At 30.9% G+C, this 20,350-nt stretch overlaps 1 protein-coding gene across 6 annotated transcripts in view; it reads left to right on the forward strand.

Moving 5' to 3' along the window:
• The window catches only part of LOC136983036 (regulating synaptic membrane exocytosis protein 2-like), a 341,614-nt gene that overhangs the window by 313,606 nt on the left and 7,658 nt on the right, over positions 1-20,350 (forward strand). For 5 of the 6 annotated variants that reach the window (XM_067279650.1, XM_067279651.1, XM_067279653.1 and 2 more), the window contains 2 exons: positions 12,325-12,536; positions 18,150-18,289. In XM_067279650.1, coding sequence (XP_067135751.1) covers positions 12,325-12,536; positions 18,150-18,289 — 352 coding nt within the window. Of the gene's footprint in view, positions 1-12,324; positions 12,537-18,149; positions 18,290-20,350 lie in introns of those variants that run through there. The other variant, XM_067279655.1, reaches the window with a different exon arrangement.

Consider the following 20,350-nt stretch of genomic DNA (forward strand, 5'->3'; position numbering starts at 1 on the left):
TAATCTAAATTATAATTCTTTGAAGCATTAATGAAAAATTTGAATTATTGAATAAATGTGATTTATTCTCTGTTTGGTTTCACTTGTTTCTTTGGAAAAAAGAAATTTAATATTGTGTTTGAATAGTTATGTTTTGTAAAATCACAAAACATTTTTGTTTTGATTCAGAAATAATTTAAAGTATTAATGCTATTTCTTTTTTGTGAGAATCATAAATAATATAATTACAAATATACAATAATATACAATGAAGTCATGATTTATTCAATCTTATTTTTCAAATTTTGAAATACTGCATCCTCATTACTACAAATAATAATAATAATAATAAATAAATAAATCCTATTATATGCGTAAAAATTAAATAGTTTAAGTGTTCATACAATGTCAAAAGGTTGTAGTGAACAATATTTTTCTCAGATTAACTGAAAAAGTATAATTTACTATATGATATGTGTCAGTTGTCTACATTTTATATTGTACTGTATAAATTAATTTTCTGTTGAATTTTTTATAAAACTTTTTTCTCACATGTTTAAATTTTCATTATAAATTTAATTTAACTTTATCTTATTTATGCTAATTTTGAAAACATTATTTTTAAATTAATTTATATCTACTAAAATTATTTTAATGATTATTTACTCATTTATCTGATTATAATGACTGAAACAGTAGCAGATCCAGAACCCAAAAGGGGTTAAGGATTATTACTCTCTATTGAGACATTATTTGAAATAACTCCATAAAATGTTTCTACTGTCCTTAGAACAAAACCTTGGAATAAAAGGAACCTGAACATGTGAAAAACAGAAAAGTAATTAATTGTTCTTCAAATCTAATTTTGATGAACAACAACCATTCTGTTTAATTTATAATGAATCTTAGACCAACAAAAGTGTGAATCTTGCAAAATAAAGAAGACATCTCAAAACTAAACATCCTGCTTACTCTAGTAAGCCAGTAAAGTATTTTAAAAGATCATTAAAGCATTTAAAACAAGAATTTAAAGTTTATAAAAAATGTGTAAAAGTTCAAGAAAAATATTTAATTACATCTTATTAAACAGCATATATAATAGTGATAGCTAAAATACTATATACAAGATATATCCTTTTATTCCAAGTATTCAAAGTCAGGTTTGATATCATGCCATATTTAGAGGAAAGGTATTCAAATTTAGAAAGAACTTCAGTTTAACTAGTAGAAAGCTTGTCTATGCTCTGGCAATACAACAGGTAATACTTGAGAGTTGACTAGTGCCAGATTACTGGACATGTCAAACTAGTGAATGGCCAGCTTATTACTACTGTACTGTACACTTGGTGAAGATCTTATTTTTCATATTGCAGTGAAAATAACAGAGGTAATTCGTAGAAAAAATATGTAGATAAATTATGTAAAATTCCTGTTAAATGACACAATCAGTAAAAGAATACTGGAAAATAGCAATGACCAGTTCTAGCAAATTATAATTCTTCCGAGACTGCATATAACTTAATAGATAAACACTTACTCAAAAACCTTTAAACGTGCAGCCAAATTTATTAACTTCAAATGTTTTTGGTCTTGTTAAAAGACCTTTCTCGAGAAGAAAAATACATTGTAAAATTCGAAGACAGTACAAATACAAAAACAAAACGGCTTTAGAACATTTTTGAACGATATTCCATTGCAAAATTACTTGCGTCATCATAATAAATAACTAATATAATGATATGTGCGCAAAAAAGGAAAGAAAAATAAACTCGAGCAGGAAAATGATAAGATGATACATTTCTTGGACCTATCCATACAAATTGACAACCAAGGACACTTCCGTACTAAAGTGTATAGGAAGCCTACCTACAACCCTATATTTATCCCCTGGATCTCCCACGACCCCCCTGCATATAAACTTGCAGCTTTTCGTGCACTCATCAAAAGAGCCTGTTTGCATTGTAACACCACCAAGGACAGAACAGATGAGCCGAATTATATATCTAAATTAGCCAAGAATTACAGGGTTAATATTAGTGCAATTATTTGCCAAAGCAAGACACCCCACATGAAAAGTATTCCACCCACTACCAAGGAGTTTACAGTGATGGAATATAGGGCATCACTATGTAACATCTTTAGACGTATTGGAAAAGCTACGAACAAAAGAATCATATTCAAAAGGAACCCTACCATCTACCAGCTCTTAAGATCCTATAAAGACAAGACCGACAGAAATGCACTTCCTGGAGTCTATGAAATCCCCATTACGGAAACACGACGACAAAATAAACTGGTGTATATTGGAGCCACAGGAAGATCTATCAAGAACAGGATAGCAGAACACCAAAGAAACGTAAGTAGTGAACAACCACGCACAGCGCTGGCTACCTACGTGTTGGCCGACCCACAAAAGGTCAAAGCAGAATGGGACCAAGCCAGGATTTTACAAGTAGTTCAGGACATTAAGCACCGCCACTACGCAGAGGCATCGCAGATCTGTAAAGCAAACCATAAAGGTCTCTCCATCAACTTCCGGGAGTTCACTAAAGTTTCGGCTGCTTGGCATTCAAGCTTAATTTAAACCCATGAAAATGGAAGAAACCGAAAGTTCAGAATACGACCTTCTTTAAAACAGAAAGCGCAAAGGCCTTTAACCTTATTACTTTATATAGCCCTTCACTTGTTTATTTCAAGAATCTTTGTTTGTATATTTTTTCATCCCGATCCCGATGTTTACTGTTATTTTTATTTTTATTCTTATTTTTTTTTCTTTTCTTTTTCTTTCCTTTTTTGTGCACATATCATTATATTAGTTATTTATTACGACGACGCAAGTAATTTTGCAACAGAATATTGTTCAAAAACGTTCTAAAGCCGTTTCGTTTTTGTATTCGTACTAAGTCTTCGAATTTTACAATGTATTTTTCTTCTTGAGAAAGGTCTTTTAACAAGACCAAAAACGTTTGAAGTTAATAAATTTGGCTGCACTTTTAAAGATTTTCGAGTAAGTGTCTAGCAAATTATTGGACGAATTAAGGAAAGTTTTGAATTTGCTGTACACTGGATGAGTCAATAGACATTCAGGCTTAGCTCAACTGTTAATATACAGGGTGTTTCAAAAAGCATCATCCGATTTAAAATGATTATATTATGAAAAATAATGAAGATACACAATTAAGATTACTTTTATATTACAGGGCTAATCTTCAAGTCTTTTTAAATACTAAATCATAGGTGCTCAATATGCTCCCCTTTGAACTCATGGCATATGTCCAAACGGAAGTGAAATTTGCCCCAAACTTTTGCAAGCATGTCTGGATCCACTGCTGCCACCATTGCTGTTATGCAGTTTTACAGTTTGCCCACTGTAGCTGGAAGAGGAAGCATGTAAACAGTGTCTTTTATAAACCCCTACAAGAAAAAATCACAGTGAGGTCCGGCAACCTAGGAAGCCAGTTATGTAAAGCTGAATCATTAGGTCCCATATGGCTGATCCATTGTTGGGTAATCTGTGTATTCAAAAATTCTTGAACTTCCAGGCACCAGTGTGGTGTTGCCCTATCCTACTGGAAAATGAAGTCATCTGAATCGGTGTTTAACTGTGGGAAAAACCAGTTTTCTGTTGTCCAGTTGCCATCTTGAAAATATGAAAGTGACAGGTAAATGAAGTATGCGGGTGTTGCTAATCAGCAACTGCATCTAGAAACTGGAAACTCAAGAATTTCCTCTTTCTAACAGTACATCATTTGATCAAAGCAGATTAAAAGCTAAATACAGTGGGTGATCAGTTAACAAACATAATCCATTCCAAGACTTTGTTCGCTATCCGAACTGTTCATTAACCGATTATCGATTTATCATAAGTTTTAATGGGAATTTAATTAATTTGTTCTGGAGACCCCAAAAAATAAAAATTATATACTTTCTTACTACTTAAAATTATATACTTTCTTATTTATATGTAATAATAAAAATACATATATACACAGTCTTGCATATTTAGTAGTCATGTTTTTTCCATTTGTTTGGGGTTAAAAAATATGTCCAGTGTCCATTGCTTTTCTCTTTTATTTGGGTTTTTTCAGAAGTAATTAATAGCATTGTAATTGTAGAAATTCCCAAGCCTCGACCTGGTTTGGATGCCATTCTAAGACCATTGTTCTGACATCGTCCCACTTTTTCAAAAGATGTTTAATAGGAGATATCGGCATTAATCCTGTTTTTCAGAAGAAATCATATCTCACCGAGTTTCTTGGTGTTCTTTATTCAAGAATTCTTGGCGTTCTTCTGTCATCAGATCTGTTTCAGGTTCCATTATGAGCTCTTCAATGTTCTTTATTTCTCAGATGTAATTTTTGTTATTCTATTAGCTGCTTGAGTCTTCTTGATTATACTGTGTCTTTCTTAAATAAGATTGAACTGCAGCCTACTGTAGACCTGTTCAAGCCATACTGCCCAGCAACATTAGGCATCTTCTGCCCACTCTTTCTCTACCTTTGCTATTATACTCTCACCTTTTGAAAAGAAAAACCCACACAAAACTTAACGAGTGCCCACCCGACAGTCTTGTGAATACTATAAAAATATTGTTTCTGTTAGAAAAATAAAAGGCTGGAATTACAAGGGAGACTTTCAAAGTTCAGAGGAATACTATCCGATCAGTATATGCCGGGTTGAGTGTCAATGTTGACATCTCCCACACTCCGAAAAGTTTCGAATTGTTGCCCGAAGACAAGGGAAGCCCAGTCGGTATTCATTATTTTACGTCACTTCTTCTTGTGTTTGTTCTGTGAGGTGTTCGTTATCCGATTATGTGTTCATTGTCCGAACATAAAAATCTTTTGTGAAAGTGTTCATTATCCGATTTGTTCATTAACCGATCACTCACTGTAGTTATGATTTTTTTAAATTGGATGATTCTTTTTGAAACACCCTGTATACTGAGCATGCCCGTAATTTTGAAAAAAGCTGATATCGGCCAAGGAAAACTGACATTTGCTCAAAGAAGCTGATAAACAAAATACAGTAGGTTTGAAAATTTCAATGAAATTCAGTAGTGCAAAGAATACATAATTTTATATCATATTTAACAATTTATTTTGTTTTATCAAATCCATTTTGGAAAAAAAAGGTAAAAAAAAAAAACAAATTATTCAAAATCAATAGTTATAAGAAAAAGGAAATATGTTGCACAATGTTTATACCATACTCTGTACTTCAATATTCTATTATTAAGTGTTAATATATTACCCTTTCTGTATGAAAGTTTGAATTGTTGTACATAGGCTGTTTTTTTTTTTCAAGTTTCAATGGTCCATAAAAAAAAGACAAGTGTTAATAATAAAGTGAATTTATTACTAAAAGTTAGGTACAAACATGGTTACTTTTTGACATAATCACCATGAAGATTGGTGCATTTGTAATATCTGTGGATGAACTTTTCCATCCCCTTGTCATAGAATGTTGCCACCAATGACTTGAGATGGGACCTAACATTGTTTTGAAGATCATCATTAGTCTTGAACCTCTGCTCTCCTAGCCACTTTTTCTGTTCAGGAAAGAGGTGGAAGTTGCTCGGCACTAAATCGGGGCTATACGTTAAGTGTTTAAAGGTGATGAAGACTTCCACTTTTCAGACTTCCACCCAGCTTGGAACTTTTTAATGTGTGAAGACTTCCACCTCTTTCTTGAACTGAAAACATGCCCAGCATGGCAGAAGTTTGAGACTAACAACGATCTTCAGAACAATGTTGTTAAGGCCATCTCAATTCACTGGCGGCAACATTTTATGACAAAGGGATGGAAAAGCTTGTCCACAGATATGACAATCACCGTGAAGATTGAGAAATTTATGTCGAAAAGTAACCATGTTTGTACCCAACTTTTGGTAATAAATTAATTTTGTTATTTACACTTGTCTTTGTTTTATGGACCATTGGAGCTTGAAAAAAAAATGCCCTCATGTATTACAAAGCATGTACAGTATTATGCAGATTTTTATTTTATTTTTTGTTTACTTTTGTAATCTGTGTTAAACTTTTAGTGAGATTCAGTATTTTACTCTAATTACAGTTTTGTATTTCAATTTTTTCATAACTGTACCTAAATGATCACCTCACTTAAGTGACCAGAAACTGTATACTATGATACTGGCCATGTAAGAGAGGTTTAGCTGTAAAATTATGTCTTGAGATACAAAATCATGTCAAGATGGACAGATAAACATACTCTAAATCTTGACATTGAATAATGTGATCAAAATTTTATAAATGTTATACAGGAGACCAGGACTTTGGAATTCTGTCAATATTTTTTTTCTCTTCTCAACAATGTACTTATATTAAATGAATTCTACTATATTGTCTTTAGTAGAGATTTCTGAGTGGTATAAATGTTAGTGGTAGGAAAGTGAGCAGTAAAACAATGGATATTAGTTTCTGTATGAGTTTTCACAATCCTATGTTCTTTTCACTCCCAGAGAATTGAAAGAGATGAAATAGCCACATAATAGTTCATAGTATGCCACTTCTTCAATACTACATTTTTGATATTTACCTTAAAGATAAGAGTTCAACTACTACTTACCAGTTCTTTCTGTTCCTTATATTAATTGGAATTAAAAGACACTGTAAGAACTATCTTTAGGAATTAATAGATTTATTTAACTAATTTAATTTTACTTTCCTGGCTGTTGTATAACAGAGGGAAATTATGGTAATCAGTCAAAAACGACCCCAAGATTTTTACATTTTTGGACTTGGACCTTGAAACATGACAAAAAAAAAAAGTTGGGGGACTTTTCTGTATGTATAGATACTAGTGTGTATGGGGCACTTTTTTCACCCACTTTGAAGGTTAATAACTCCTGTGCCTTTTGTCAAAAATTTCTGAAAGTTTGCAGGGTGATTTGTGTATTAGGAAAACTGGATTGTCTAAACTGCACTAAGTATCAAAAATATAATAATCTGTTCAACAAAGATGAGCTAGCACCCATATGTGATAAAGACCTGATAGATTATAATTGTCAGATCATCCAATATGATGCTAAATTTCTATTTCATTCATCTAATTACTGTTTAGAAAAAGTTAAGCAAAACTTTGTTTTACTAATGTCATGTCACTTGAAAGTTATTTAATAATAACTTTTATCAGTTTCAGCTGCACACTTTAGTTCTTTAAATAATTTAAACAATTTAATGCCTTCCCATTAGTTAACATTAGTTAACACTCCTCTTAATACGTTACCATCATTAACTATACTTTCACAATTATTTATTATGACTTTAAGATTTTTTGCTACTATATCTTATTATTACTTTTATTTTAATTCAAATGTAAATGCTATGTCTTGTATTACAGTACATTTGTTTATTTATAATTTAAATATATTTTTTTTTTTACTTAAAATATTTATTAGTTATGCAACGAATATTTGGTTACTATTCAGTATTCAGCCTATTTTTTGCTATTCGGCCGAATACCAAATACCTAAAAACAGGAGTAAGAAATAACAAAAATTAATCATTTTGGTAACTTTTATTAATGCTGAACATACATTTCAAGTTTGAGACAGTGCAATTTTTTGCCTATTTATCTAAAAGATCAAAGGAAAAGTAATATAACTAAGTTATTTTTTTAAGAGATCAAAAAAAGGTAACAAATTAAATGAAAACTACCTATTTCTTATGTAATTTAGACATCTATATACTTGTATATAAAAGAATAAGTCCTGATAGCATAATTAACACAGAACCAAAACTACTGGTTCTAGAAACTTAAAAATTTGAAGGTGTGTTCCTTTTGTAAAGTTTAGGCATGCTAAGAAAAGATTTTATGAAATTCAACCCTAAACGGGTGAAAAAGGGTAAAAAGTTTGTATGAAAATTTTTACTGTGTGGGCACATTAGATCGAAACTTAGGTCATAAAATGTGAAAAAATAATAATTAATTATCTGTAAAATGTTTTTATGAAATCATCCCTTATTATAAACTTAAATAATTTTGTACAATGAAACGATTGTACAATTTTCATCATAACTGAAGTTAATAAGTGGTAGGTTATGGTGCAGAAAAATCAATTTTTCTTCATTTTGGGAAGTTTTCATACATGCATTTATCAAGCTGAATAGTTTGGCCAAATATTTGGCTATTTGGCCACGCTCTTGGCCAAATATTCAGTATTCGGTCTGAGGCCGAATATACTATTCATTGCAAACATTAATATTTATCAATTTGTAATAAGTTTGTAATTGATGATCCATTTTCTGAACATTTGTATATATAAGCTTATGTTTGCATAAAATCCACTAAAAATGTTTTGTTATACAAATAAGCTTTGCCTTTCAGAAAAAAAGTTTCATTTTTGTAATAGTTCACAATGTGATGCCATGATTCTCTGAATTTGAAGATATCTAGTAATAATTTAAATTGTATACAAATGTTACTTTAATTAATATAAAATGGAATTTTTTACTGTACAGTTTAAAAAAGTTAAAATAGTAATGATCTTGTCTTTGGTTCAGATTTCATTAAAAAACTGGAAGAAAGTAACACTGTTTTGTGTAAACAAAATAAAACGTTACATGGTCAAGGTGGGAATAGTGTTGTTAAATTCACTTTATAGTGATGAAAGTAGCAAACATATTGTTATTGAATCAGGTGTCTTAATCATCAGCAAGACTGACTAACTATTCATCCAAAATAATTTTGAAAAGTTCATCTTTTATTGGACAAATTATAATAATAGCAAATGTTAAAATATTTTTCTAATTAAAATAAACTTGAAAAAAGTAACATCAGTAATATCTTTAGTATATCTGATGTTTGAAGAGCTACCTTGGTAACCACAGGGGTGCCTGTACATTTGGGCACTTAGGGTACATGCTCTCCCCTTTTCATCTCTGTTGTCCTTTTCCTAATCCTCAAGAAGGCTGTAAACAACAAAAATTTGTGACTTCTATTTTGTAAATATAAAAAAAACTAATGAATAATATCCATTGACCCATGAAACTTCATTGTATATTGACCTAAATCCAATTCCTTGTTTTCAAGACCAAGTTAACCTTGAGTGCAACCAGCGCCACCTTGTGGGAGCACTGATCAGACATTGAATCAGAATTTGAAGCTCCTTGCATAATGTAAGATGCCTTTGTTTTAATAGTTTGTGCCTCCCCTCTATCATAGTCTGTGGGTGCTGCAGGGTAACAATGTTGCTAGTGTGGCTCTGACAGGAATGATTGCCATATCCATGTAGAATAAATAAGCAATAAATAAAATAATTGCCATTATCATTATCGTTGATTTTACTAAGAAAGCTGACACTGACTTCACAATATCCAACAATGCAGATTTGATAGTTGGTTGCATAGTTCTTCTTATTCAATGAGGACTAACATGCACTAAAATTGACAGTCAGCTTTAAGATACAAGTTTTATTAGGAGTGTGTAATGATAGCAATTAAAATGTAGATTGATACATAGAAAATGGAAGGCAAGTTAACTAAATGCAGTGCATATGTATCGTGAATGTATTTGGTGACTTTTGAAAAATCACAATAGATATGAGTATGTGCAGTATGTAAAAGATATTTCATGATTGAGTGAGATCATAACTGCAATTTAAAATTGAGGTAAAAAAAAATTGAGCACCATCTTTTAACACAAAAATTTTAATTTTGACTGTTAACGTCCCTAAAGAAAAGTGCTAGGATGAAAGAAGTTTCGTGTGAACTCCAGAAAAGCAGTATTTTGAATAAATAAGAAATCATGTTCATAAGAGAAGAGAATACTCAGGCAAAATGACAATACTTTGACTAAGTTTGAGAAATCACTTAGTTTTTGGCTGTCACAAAACAATGATAAAATAAATTTCTCATGAAATTTCTGTCTCTAATATGTAATTATTTGGAGAAGTAACCAAATGAAGAAAGCGGTATAGTTATTTCTCCAGTTTTGTCAAATTATTATGTAATTATAATTGTTTCTCTGGATTCAAAATATATCTTGATTGTTTTCATTCTATGTTACTGTTTTAATTCATGATAATAAAGTTTATAAAAAACTAATCCTAGACTTAATAAAATGAATCAAGAATAGAGATGTAACCAATAACTGATATATCAGTGTAACAGAATGTTCCCAATTAATTGGAATCTGTTTTACAAACTGATATTATAATCTGTTTTATTCAATATGCATCCTTCGTACTGTTTTAACATGGCAAGCATTCAAATATGGCAATGGACAGCGTACTGTAAAACTAATCTGTGGTAGACAGAGCACCTTCTATGCATGTGATTTGTCACCGATGGCCATGTAACATATCATTGTTGTCACTTTTGGAGAATGCCAACTTTGTAGGAGGCACTGTGTAATGATGAACAAATAACATGCATCTTAAAGGCAGCTGTAAATCAATTTGTAAACTTTTATTTCTTTATATTTGAATTTAAGTGGTTAGTAATAAAGTCAATATTTTCTAAACCAGCAGAATATTTTTTAAACCTAAATGAGCTTTTAGGATTTAATTTACTACCTACAAGAAACAAGTATCATAGAAACAAGTATCAGATCAGAAAATTAGGAAAATGGTTGGAAAATTATCAGCATTGGATCATATCAGTAAAATTCGGTATCATATCATCTCTAATCAAAACAAAATATCTTTATACTTCAGTAGAAAATTTTAATCAGTTTTCTGTTCTGATAAAAATTGGCTGCTTAAGTATAAAGGTACTTTGTTTGCAATGAAGTTTATATGAAATATTACATGTCATTGTTATTTACTATCCTATAATAGACTTTCAATTTTATTATATGATTATTTTGAAATTAAACAAAGCCTGGCACTCTATTTAAATACAAGGAAACGTACACACTTATTATTTAAGGAAACTCAAAGAGTTTTGGTTTTCTTAAATAAGCAGTATGTATTCCCTTGTATGATTATGTTATATCTCATAATAAGGTGTGGATTCAAATAGTGTGTATGTGTGTGTATATATATATATATATATATATATTTGTTTGTTGTTAGAATAATATAGATAAACAAATAGATACACGTACAAAATTATCTTTTGATATTAAAATGTTTTTAGTAGCAAAATAAAATATTAATGCTCTCAGGCAATCACTTCCAAATTAGAACACAATGAAAAAATTAAAATTGTAACAAAATTTGAATAACAAACATATTTTGACATAAAGTGTGTGTTTGAAAAATAAAAGAATAACATCACAAGCAGAAAGTAAACATGCGACAAACCAAAAACATGTTACATGAGATATGAATTTTGAGTGGTCTTCCTCAGGCAATCATTTCTGTTACTGAGGAAGACAACATCATTGAAGTACTAACACTTTATTTACCTAATAAAAACATTTTAAATACCAAAAGATAGTTTATATGTGAACCTATCCATTATGCATATTGGTGTCAAGTACACTCCCAATCTTATAAACATTACATGTAACAAGACTATAAAAACCATGAAATTCATATTTTATTAAAATACTCTAATAAATTCTATAAAAATATTTTGTCATCAGATATTTGAGGTAATATTAATAGGAATTTTTTCTTCAATAAAATATGGATATAATTCATAGTAAAATAATAAATGAAATTTTACAAATTTAAAAGAAGTAGGCTTTATTCTGATGATATATAATTTGAAATAATTAAAAATGTACACTCAAACCTGTTTTTGTGCAGTCTTTTTTTGTGCAATTTTTTATTTGTGCGATTTGTTTTGTGTGATTTTTTGTGTACGGTATATGAATTTCAATCAAATTGATATACTGCACAAAAATAATTGCACAAAACACATTGCACATATAAAAAATCGCACAAAAACAGGTTTGAGTGTAAAATGTATCTTGAACAATTTAAAACAAAAAATTTGAATAGAAATTTGAAAATTGAATTCATAATTTATTCTCATATGACTATTTATCTAATCATGTCTAAATATACAAATTTTAAATAATAATTAAAGATAATCTTCAAAAGAAAATTTCAAAAAATTTTTTGAAAACTTTGTTGGTAATACTTAATGTTATGCTATGTGTAATTGACAAAACTGCAAACAGGATCTTTACTATAATTAAAGTAAGAAATTATTATTTTATTTATTATTTCCTAATATTATTCATTATTGAAAGTAAATGCAATTTTCAATTTTATAAAACTAACATTTTTTAATATAAAATAACTAACTAAAATTTGGAGATATTTGAATGTTAACTATCAAAACTTTTTACTATACTTCGAATGCATTATATTATTATCATTTGTTTTTAAAATATTATAAAATATGACTTTCAATATAACTATGATAGATGGTTGCCTTCGTTAAGACTTGCATCAGAAGGAGAGTTTTCTAATTTTGTGGAAGGTTTGGGACCAGGTCAATTAGTTGGAAGACAAGTCTTAGCATCTCCCAGTTTGGGAGATATTCAGCTAAGCATGTGCGACCGTAAAGGAAATCTTGAGGTTGAAGTAATAAGAGCTCGTGGTTTACAACCAAAAGCAGGAGCAAAAGGCTCACCTGGTAAGATATACCTTTATATTGAAAGTAACAAATCTTAAAATTTTAAGCAGAAAAAATAATTTATCCAAAAACTTTGCATGCATATATATGTTGTTGATATTTCAAAATATTTTCTATGACTGAGGATTCTCTATATCTAAATTTGATTTTGTAAATAAAATAATTTCTTCCTATTATCCTGGCTTATCTCTGTCAGATTACTACAAGTCATGAGAATAGGAAGAATGAGGTAAAAGCTCCCATCCCAATTGCATTACAGTGAGTGATTGGTTAACAAACATAATCCAATCCAAGACCCTGTTTGCTACCTGAATTTTTTGTTAACTGATTATCAATTTACCATAGATTTGTATGGAAATTTGATTAATTCATTCTGGAGACACCAAAAAATACATTAAAAAATTATATACTTTCTTACTATGTTTATTTATATGCAATAATAATAATACATACATATACAGTCTTGCATTTTTATCAATCATGTGTTTTTTTTATTTGTGGGGTGTTAAAGAATCTGTCAAATGTCGATTGCTTTTCTCTCTTCTTCAGAATTTTTGGAAGTAATTAATATTATTGTTGTTATAGAAATCCTCAAGCCCATTAACCTCAACCTGGTTTGGATGCCATTCTAAGACTGTTGTTCTGACATCCTCCCACTTCTTCAAAAGATCTTTAATAGCAGATGTCAGCATTGGTCCTTTTTCATGTTCCTCTTTTTCAGAAGAAAACACATCTCACTGAGTTTCTTGGTGTTCTTCGTTCAGGAGTTCTTGGAATTCTTCTATCGTCAGATCAGTTTTAAGTTCCATTATGAGCTCTTCAATGTCATCTTCATTTACTTCTAATTCAAGATCTCTAGCATTTGTCACAAGTTCATGCATAATTTCAGGGTCATCATCTCCCCATCTCCTTGAATGCAGGTGGGACACAGCTTTTGCCAAGCAGAATTTAACTGTTATTGAATGACTTCTGACCCCGCCTTTTGAATGAGCCTGATAGCTTCAAGAATATCAAATTTCTCTTTTCAAAATGTTTTCTAGGTCATTGTTGAGGAGAACTAGCATGTTTCAAAACACCGAAACAGTGTGTGAATGTACAATTTCTTGAAACCTGCAATAACCTCCTGATCCTTAGGCTGAATTAACAAAGTGGTATTTGGAGACAAAAACTAAACTGTCAGCCAGGGAAAGTTTTCCATCAAATTATCTTCAATGTCTTTTGGGTGTCCTGGTACATTGTCCAATAGCGACATTGCTTTCAATGGCAATTCATTGGTCTGAAGCTTAGAGTATAAACTTAAAATATCCATTCTTTGAAAAGAGCCTGTGACCCATGCTCTTTTATTCAATCTTCACATCACTGGCAGTCTTTCTTTAATTATGGAATTTTTGAATCCTCTAGGGTTCTCAGAGTGATAGACAAGAAGCAGGACATGCTTCATATCACCACTAGCATTAGCTCCTAAAAGTAATATGAATTGGTCTTTTATGGGCCCATGAATATTTTCTCATCTTTTGTGATGTAGGTACAGTTCAGCATGCACTTCCAAAATAAATGAGTTTAATCACAATTGAAAATTTGTTGTGGACTTCTTTTAAAATGAATTATTCAAATTTGAGACAGAACTTCTCAGCTTTTTCTTTATTTGAACTAGCTGACTCACCATGGATTACCACATGTTTAATGCCTGATCTCCTAAACTTTGCAAGCCATCCAGTGGTAGCCTTGAATTCTATCTTCTCATGTGACAAATGTGGAGTTTGTTTCTTTAGTTCTTCAAAAATTTCTCTAGTTTTCTCTTGAATGATAGTCATACTAGTTACACCTTTCAATTCCCTTTGCTTTTAATTTGGATAAAAGAATCTCTCCATTTTTACATGGATGGCACATCTTTGTTTCTCAGATGTGATTTTTGTTACTCCTTTAGCTGCTTGAGTCTTCTTGATTATATCTTTCTTAGCTAAGATTGTGCCTACAGTAGACCTGTTCAAGTCATATTGCCTAGCAACATCAGACATCTGCCCACTCTCTACCTTGGCTATTATCTCTTGCTTAGTTTCTATAGTGGGCAGAGTTCTTGACACTCCACTCTTTTTAGGTTTTAATAATAATACAGTCAAACCTGTTTTTATGCGCTCCTTTTATGTGCGATTTTTTTAATGCGAATTTTTAATTTGTGCGGTATAGTTGGCGACTAGTCTCGTGCAATTCGTCATGTCTTACGTTGACTTATTATAGCTAAATAAACTTATTATAGCATAAATGCACTTATTATAGTAATATTATTGCATGAATATGCGAAAAATGAAATAATTTACTTTTTAAGTCAACAAAACACCACCTGGACAAAAATATGTAAAACAGACGATAGACCAGACGATGCAGTCAAGTGCTGACATCTGTTGTCAATAAATTCTATTTCGTACGGTTTTGAGTTATTTTCTATGTGAGACTTTTTTTATGCGGTCCCTGTTGACCGCATAAAAAAAATATTTTTTAATTGTGTTGCGAAAACTATTATTTACAGCCATTCGTGAAGTTTCGTGAGATTTTTTTTAATGTGTTTTTTTTAATGCGGTCCCTATCCCCCGCATAAAAACAGGTTTGACTGTATTAGTTTCTTTTTTAAATAAAAAGTTCAGAAAAGCACTTGTCAGATTTGTTTGCTAACCAATTGCCCACTGTACTTTGTTTCTTGTAATTTCTTCAATGATGAGCATTATCATTGCAGAATCTGGTGTAGAAACAAAAACACCTTGATGGTTAGCCAAAGATGGCTGTTTTAGTCTTAATTTGTCATGTACTCATTGTAGCTGTTCACTGCACAAATTTGCTATGAGGGTTTGACCAATGTTCAAGTACTCATGATGAACAATACCTTTTGAAGTATACCAAACATAAAGAAAGAATTTTTGGGAGTCATTCAGATTATAATGATGCACACACAACCAATAACTGGTGTGAAGAAAACAAAAAACAATCTCAAGACAAACTGTTTTAGACTTTAAATCTCTTTACCTCTCCATTGAACTTCCCCCATGTTTTTGTGTGGTCTGGGTCATCTTGTTTCATATTGTTAGTGATGACACTCTCCATCAGCACATTCTAGAGATGGCTCACTTAATTTGTTATAGTTTGGTCTTTCAATCTAATAGTATAATCTACTGTCAGGGAATGGGGGGTCCTGATCGATAGCCCAATATCATGAGACCTATGTAAGATGGTGGTTCAGCAATTTATTTAATGTAACTATATAAATTAGCACTAATTCAGCATCAAGAGCTTGAGGGTAGAAGAATGGGTAAAAGCCCTCATAACTAATGCTTTGTAGGTTGCAATCTTGTAATGATAAGGATTACATGACCCCACTGGGATGTAAGAAGACATTGAACCTGACTTGAGAAATATTGAGGTGTTGATATCTGACCCATTAAAAGTAATATTGATGTCTAAGAAGTGCACCCCTGAGGGGCTAGATTACTCCATTTACGGGATCAACCTGTAAGGATTGTTAATGATGGTATTGACAAAGGCTATTAAATCCAGAACTGTCTTTCAAAAAATAATAATGTCATCAATATACTTCCTGTAAAGAAGAATGTCATGGAGGAACTGGGAGAGGATTTTGCTTTCTAATTGTTGAACCACTATCTTACATAGATTTCCTGATATTGGGCTATCCGTCGGGACCCCCTTTCCCTGACAGTAGATTATACTATTAGATTGAAAGTCCAAACTGTAACAAATTAAGTGAGCCATCTCTAGAATGTGCTGATGGAGAGTGTCATCACTAACAATATGAACCAAGATGTCCCAGAGCACACAAAAACATGAAGTTCAATGGAGGGGTAGAGATATTTAAAGTCTAAAACAGTTTGTCTTGCTCTTCTACCTTCAAGCTCTTAATGCTAAATTAGCACTAATAAAAGAGTTAGCCATTGCCCATGGTTACCCAAAGTTGTACATCAGCACATTGCAAACTGACAAAATTGGGGAGGTGGAATGATTATCTGTTACCTTTAACCCCTACTTATGTTCATAGTGATTTTTGCATACAAAGAAGCATGCTGTTTGTATAGACTTCAGGAGGTGCTTGTCTATTTTCAACATATTTCGTAACGGAAAGGACCCTCCCAACCATACCAGACTTCTTGGCATATATTGAATACAATGATCCTATCAGGGCATCAGATTTGATACTACTGTATATTGGGTCCACTAAATGTTCTATGAGAACCAGAATACAAGAACATCTCAGACATGCAACATTCTAGAACTATCACAGCCGTCTCTACCTATACAGTGGATCCGGAATTTTGGTGGACTTCACACGGGCCAAACTCCTCACTATACCCCACAAGGAGCATCTCAGATGGTTTGAGGTCGTAAAATCTTTAAAGCTAACTTTTCATAATCTTGTATAAATTTTAAGGAGGAAATGATGTCAATAGCTTGGCAGGCTCTACTTGACATGATGGTATAGTTGGTGGTTGAATCTTCATTATAAACAGGACAACACATGTGCAGCTTTAACTTTTTATACTCATAGTTTAAATTTACATTTCTTTCAAAAAAAGCTTTTATGTTCTGAACAACATTCCATCTGGTAACTGTTATAGTGCCTGAAGAATAACTCAGGAGGAGTTGGAAAATGTTTGTCTTGAGATAGTTTTTTGTTTTCTTTACATCAGTTATTGATTCTGTGTGTGTCATTATGTATTTCCTGGTGTGTTGTAATGTACATTTAAATCATTTATAAAAATGGTATTTTCAAACTGCCCTTCTATTGAAGAAGTGTAATTAAATGCACTATTCAAAGATTAACAAAATTTAGAAAATCATCATAATTTTCAATAAATTATGTACGGTACGTCATTGATTTTTATTCCAGTCAAGTAATAAAATATTTCCAAATCTATATACTGATATGGAAATAAATAATAAATAGTAGAGATTTTTTTTATTACATAAATACAGTACAACCTAAATACAATGTTATACATATGATATTATCTTAATTGAGAAATTTTTAGTTGCTTTTTATAAAAGCAAGTAAAAATTATTTAACCATAATTAATGATATAGCTGATATCTGAATTCAATAATAGCAATCATTTTATTATTATTAAGTAGAATCACCTAAAATTTTAATATTTTTACTAATTCATACATTTTGAAAAAGCTTTTAGAAGGCTATAGGAACTTAAACTTATATATGTTAACTCATTGTAGTAAAACTTTAGCATGAAATACTGTATATTACATTTCTAACATATATTAAAAAATGAATGAATAAAAGAGATTTTAAGAATGTTGTAGATGTTTGTTTATAATAATTAAATCTATTATAGTACTATGTATAACATCAATTTGTAATAATAGTTTAGTATATTTTTGTTTATTTTTTAATTGATATAAGAACATAATTTGAATATTTCATTAATCATAGAATATAATTTACATGATCAATACCATTGATAAATAATTTAAAATTAAAGTGTTATGCATTGACAAATTTTGTAATTTTGGGACTCAATATTTTCATATTGTATTTATGTGAAAAAAGAAACATTGTATTTATAAATACAATTTTTTCGTATATTTTATTTTCAGCTCCATATGTGAAGGTATATCTTGTTAATGGTCGCAAGTGTATAGCTAAGACTAAGACTTCTATTGCCAGAAAAACACTAGATCCCCTTTATCAGCAGCAGTTAGTGTTCCATGAAGATTACAGGGGTTGTGTTTTACAGGTATATTTTCATCATTATTTTTAATCAAGAAATTTTCATAAATTCAAACTAAAAAATTGATTCCTTTTATTTTACATTTAAAAAAAAATTGCTTATTATTTAATGTTTATCACTTTCTAAATTTGTTGCAGTCTAAATAAGATTGTATTCATAAAATTTGTTGCATTGTGACCTAAGCACAAAGGTGACTAATACATGAAAAACCTATCATAATGAACTGACTACATATCTGAAGGATATAGAGCTGGCAAATACTTTCAATCAACAGTTGCCAAAAGTGCTTCAAAAACAGCCAAGTGCTTGTTGAAAATAAAACAAAAATGTGGCAACTTTTTTTGGCTAACAAGTCTAACTGATGTGAAATAATATAATCAAAATATGCATATTTAATTCTTTGTTTCTCTGTGATACACTGATAAAGATGATAATTTTTAAAACACTTGTGAAAATTGACAAATATGGTAAATAAAATGACATATAATTAACTCTTGTACAGGTACATAGGAAATCAGATTTACATAAATAATGTAATTCCTGATGCTGGTCTGATAATTGGAATTTTCAGAAGCCATTGCATCCTTGAAATTCAGGGTTATTTTCTGTTCCTGATTGCCCATTCTGATTGGTTGCTTTTTCTCATTCTCATTTTTTTAAGAGATTACACTTAGCAACGAGTGACCAACAAGGTCTCAACTTAGATCATGGGACAAGTCAAAATCAATGTTTTAATTCAATCCTAACTGGAGATGATTGATCTTAGGATTTGCAAAAAGTTTTATTTCTAGTTTCTTTCTTTTTTCTTTCAAAAATATTTTAATGGGAGGTTTATTCTCACAGTTAGAATATATAACCTGATTGCCAATATCATCCAGCAATCGTTTAGCTTTAAGATAGAATATATACACAATGATTGACATCATCCTGCTCAGCAATGGTTTGCAAATAGAATCAAAAAGGATTTTCATATAAGGATCTCCTGTCAAGGGAGAAAGTATCCACCTATGGCCAGATCTTTAGGCTAATGTCAAACAGACGTGATTTCACATCCATCATTTTTGACAATGTCACGAGATTGCAAAAACACACGGGAACAATCAGAATGATGCTGCCACATGTAGACAGACCACCAGATCATCCACGATAATCACATGACATAGCATGACCATTGCATGCTGGGAGATTCACTCAAGGCCTACAGTCATCAGAAGAGTGCAAAAAACAACAGACATGGTAACATTATTTTGAGGAAATGCCGGGTGTGTGTCATTCCAGCCAAGGGTGTACCTGTGTATTTTAAAAAATGCACATTGATATAAGTAAAATGATCATACAAATTAGTGAGGGGCCAGAACTATGATAAACTTCATTTGAACTTTATAAAGATAAAAATAAGAAAAAGAAAGGCCAGTTATGCTCAAAAGGATATACCCAATATTGTCTGTCTTTTTTTTATTTTTTGGGCTGCAATATGAAAAAAATTGTAGACCTATAAATTCCCACTGTCATCTGTCTGTCTTTCCTTAATCTCAAGAACAGAGTTAGATAGCTGAAAGACAAGACAAGACTTAGATAACCAAACCAATACCAGCAACTAAGTTATTTATTAATTAAAAACATTTTTATCTATTTTAAATAGATGAAAATGTTACTAATAGATGAAAACATTAGTAAATACTGTATTTTCTTTATTTATTAATTACATAGTTGCTGGTATTGGTTTGGTTGGCTGTGTTTATATGATCCCAGTTTTGGAGAGTTACTGATAAGACAAGATGTGGAAACCTTAGGGGCAGGAAACCCTGATTAATTGTATAAGAACTTCCAATGCAAACCGGAAGTCATGTTATTTCAACTCAAAAATTTTTCCCTGAAAGGTGTTAGATAGATGACCTGCACAACTGTGTTGTTAAAGGAAAAGTATGATATACAAGGACAAGCCACTACTAATTTGATGTGAATATCTATTTTAAATTAAAAATATGATCAAAAATTGTAGCTCAGCATTGGGATGATGTCACAATAAACAATTGCTTGTCATTTGTTTTTAAATTCTTTTGTATG

This window comes from Centruroides vittatus, unplaced genomic scaffold (assembly GCF_030686945.1).
Source record: "Centruroides vittatus isolate TY-2023 unplaced genomic scaffold, ASM3068694v2 contig_875, whole genome shotgun sequence".
Lineage (NCBI taxonomy): Eukaryota > Metazoa > Arthropoda > Arachnida > Scorpiones > Buthidae > Centruroides > Centruroides vittatus.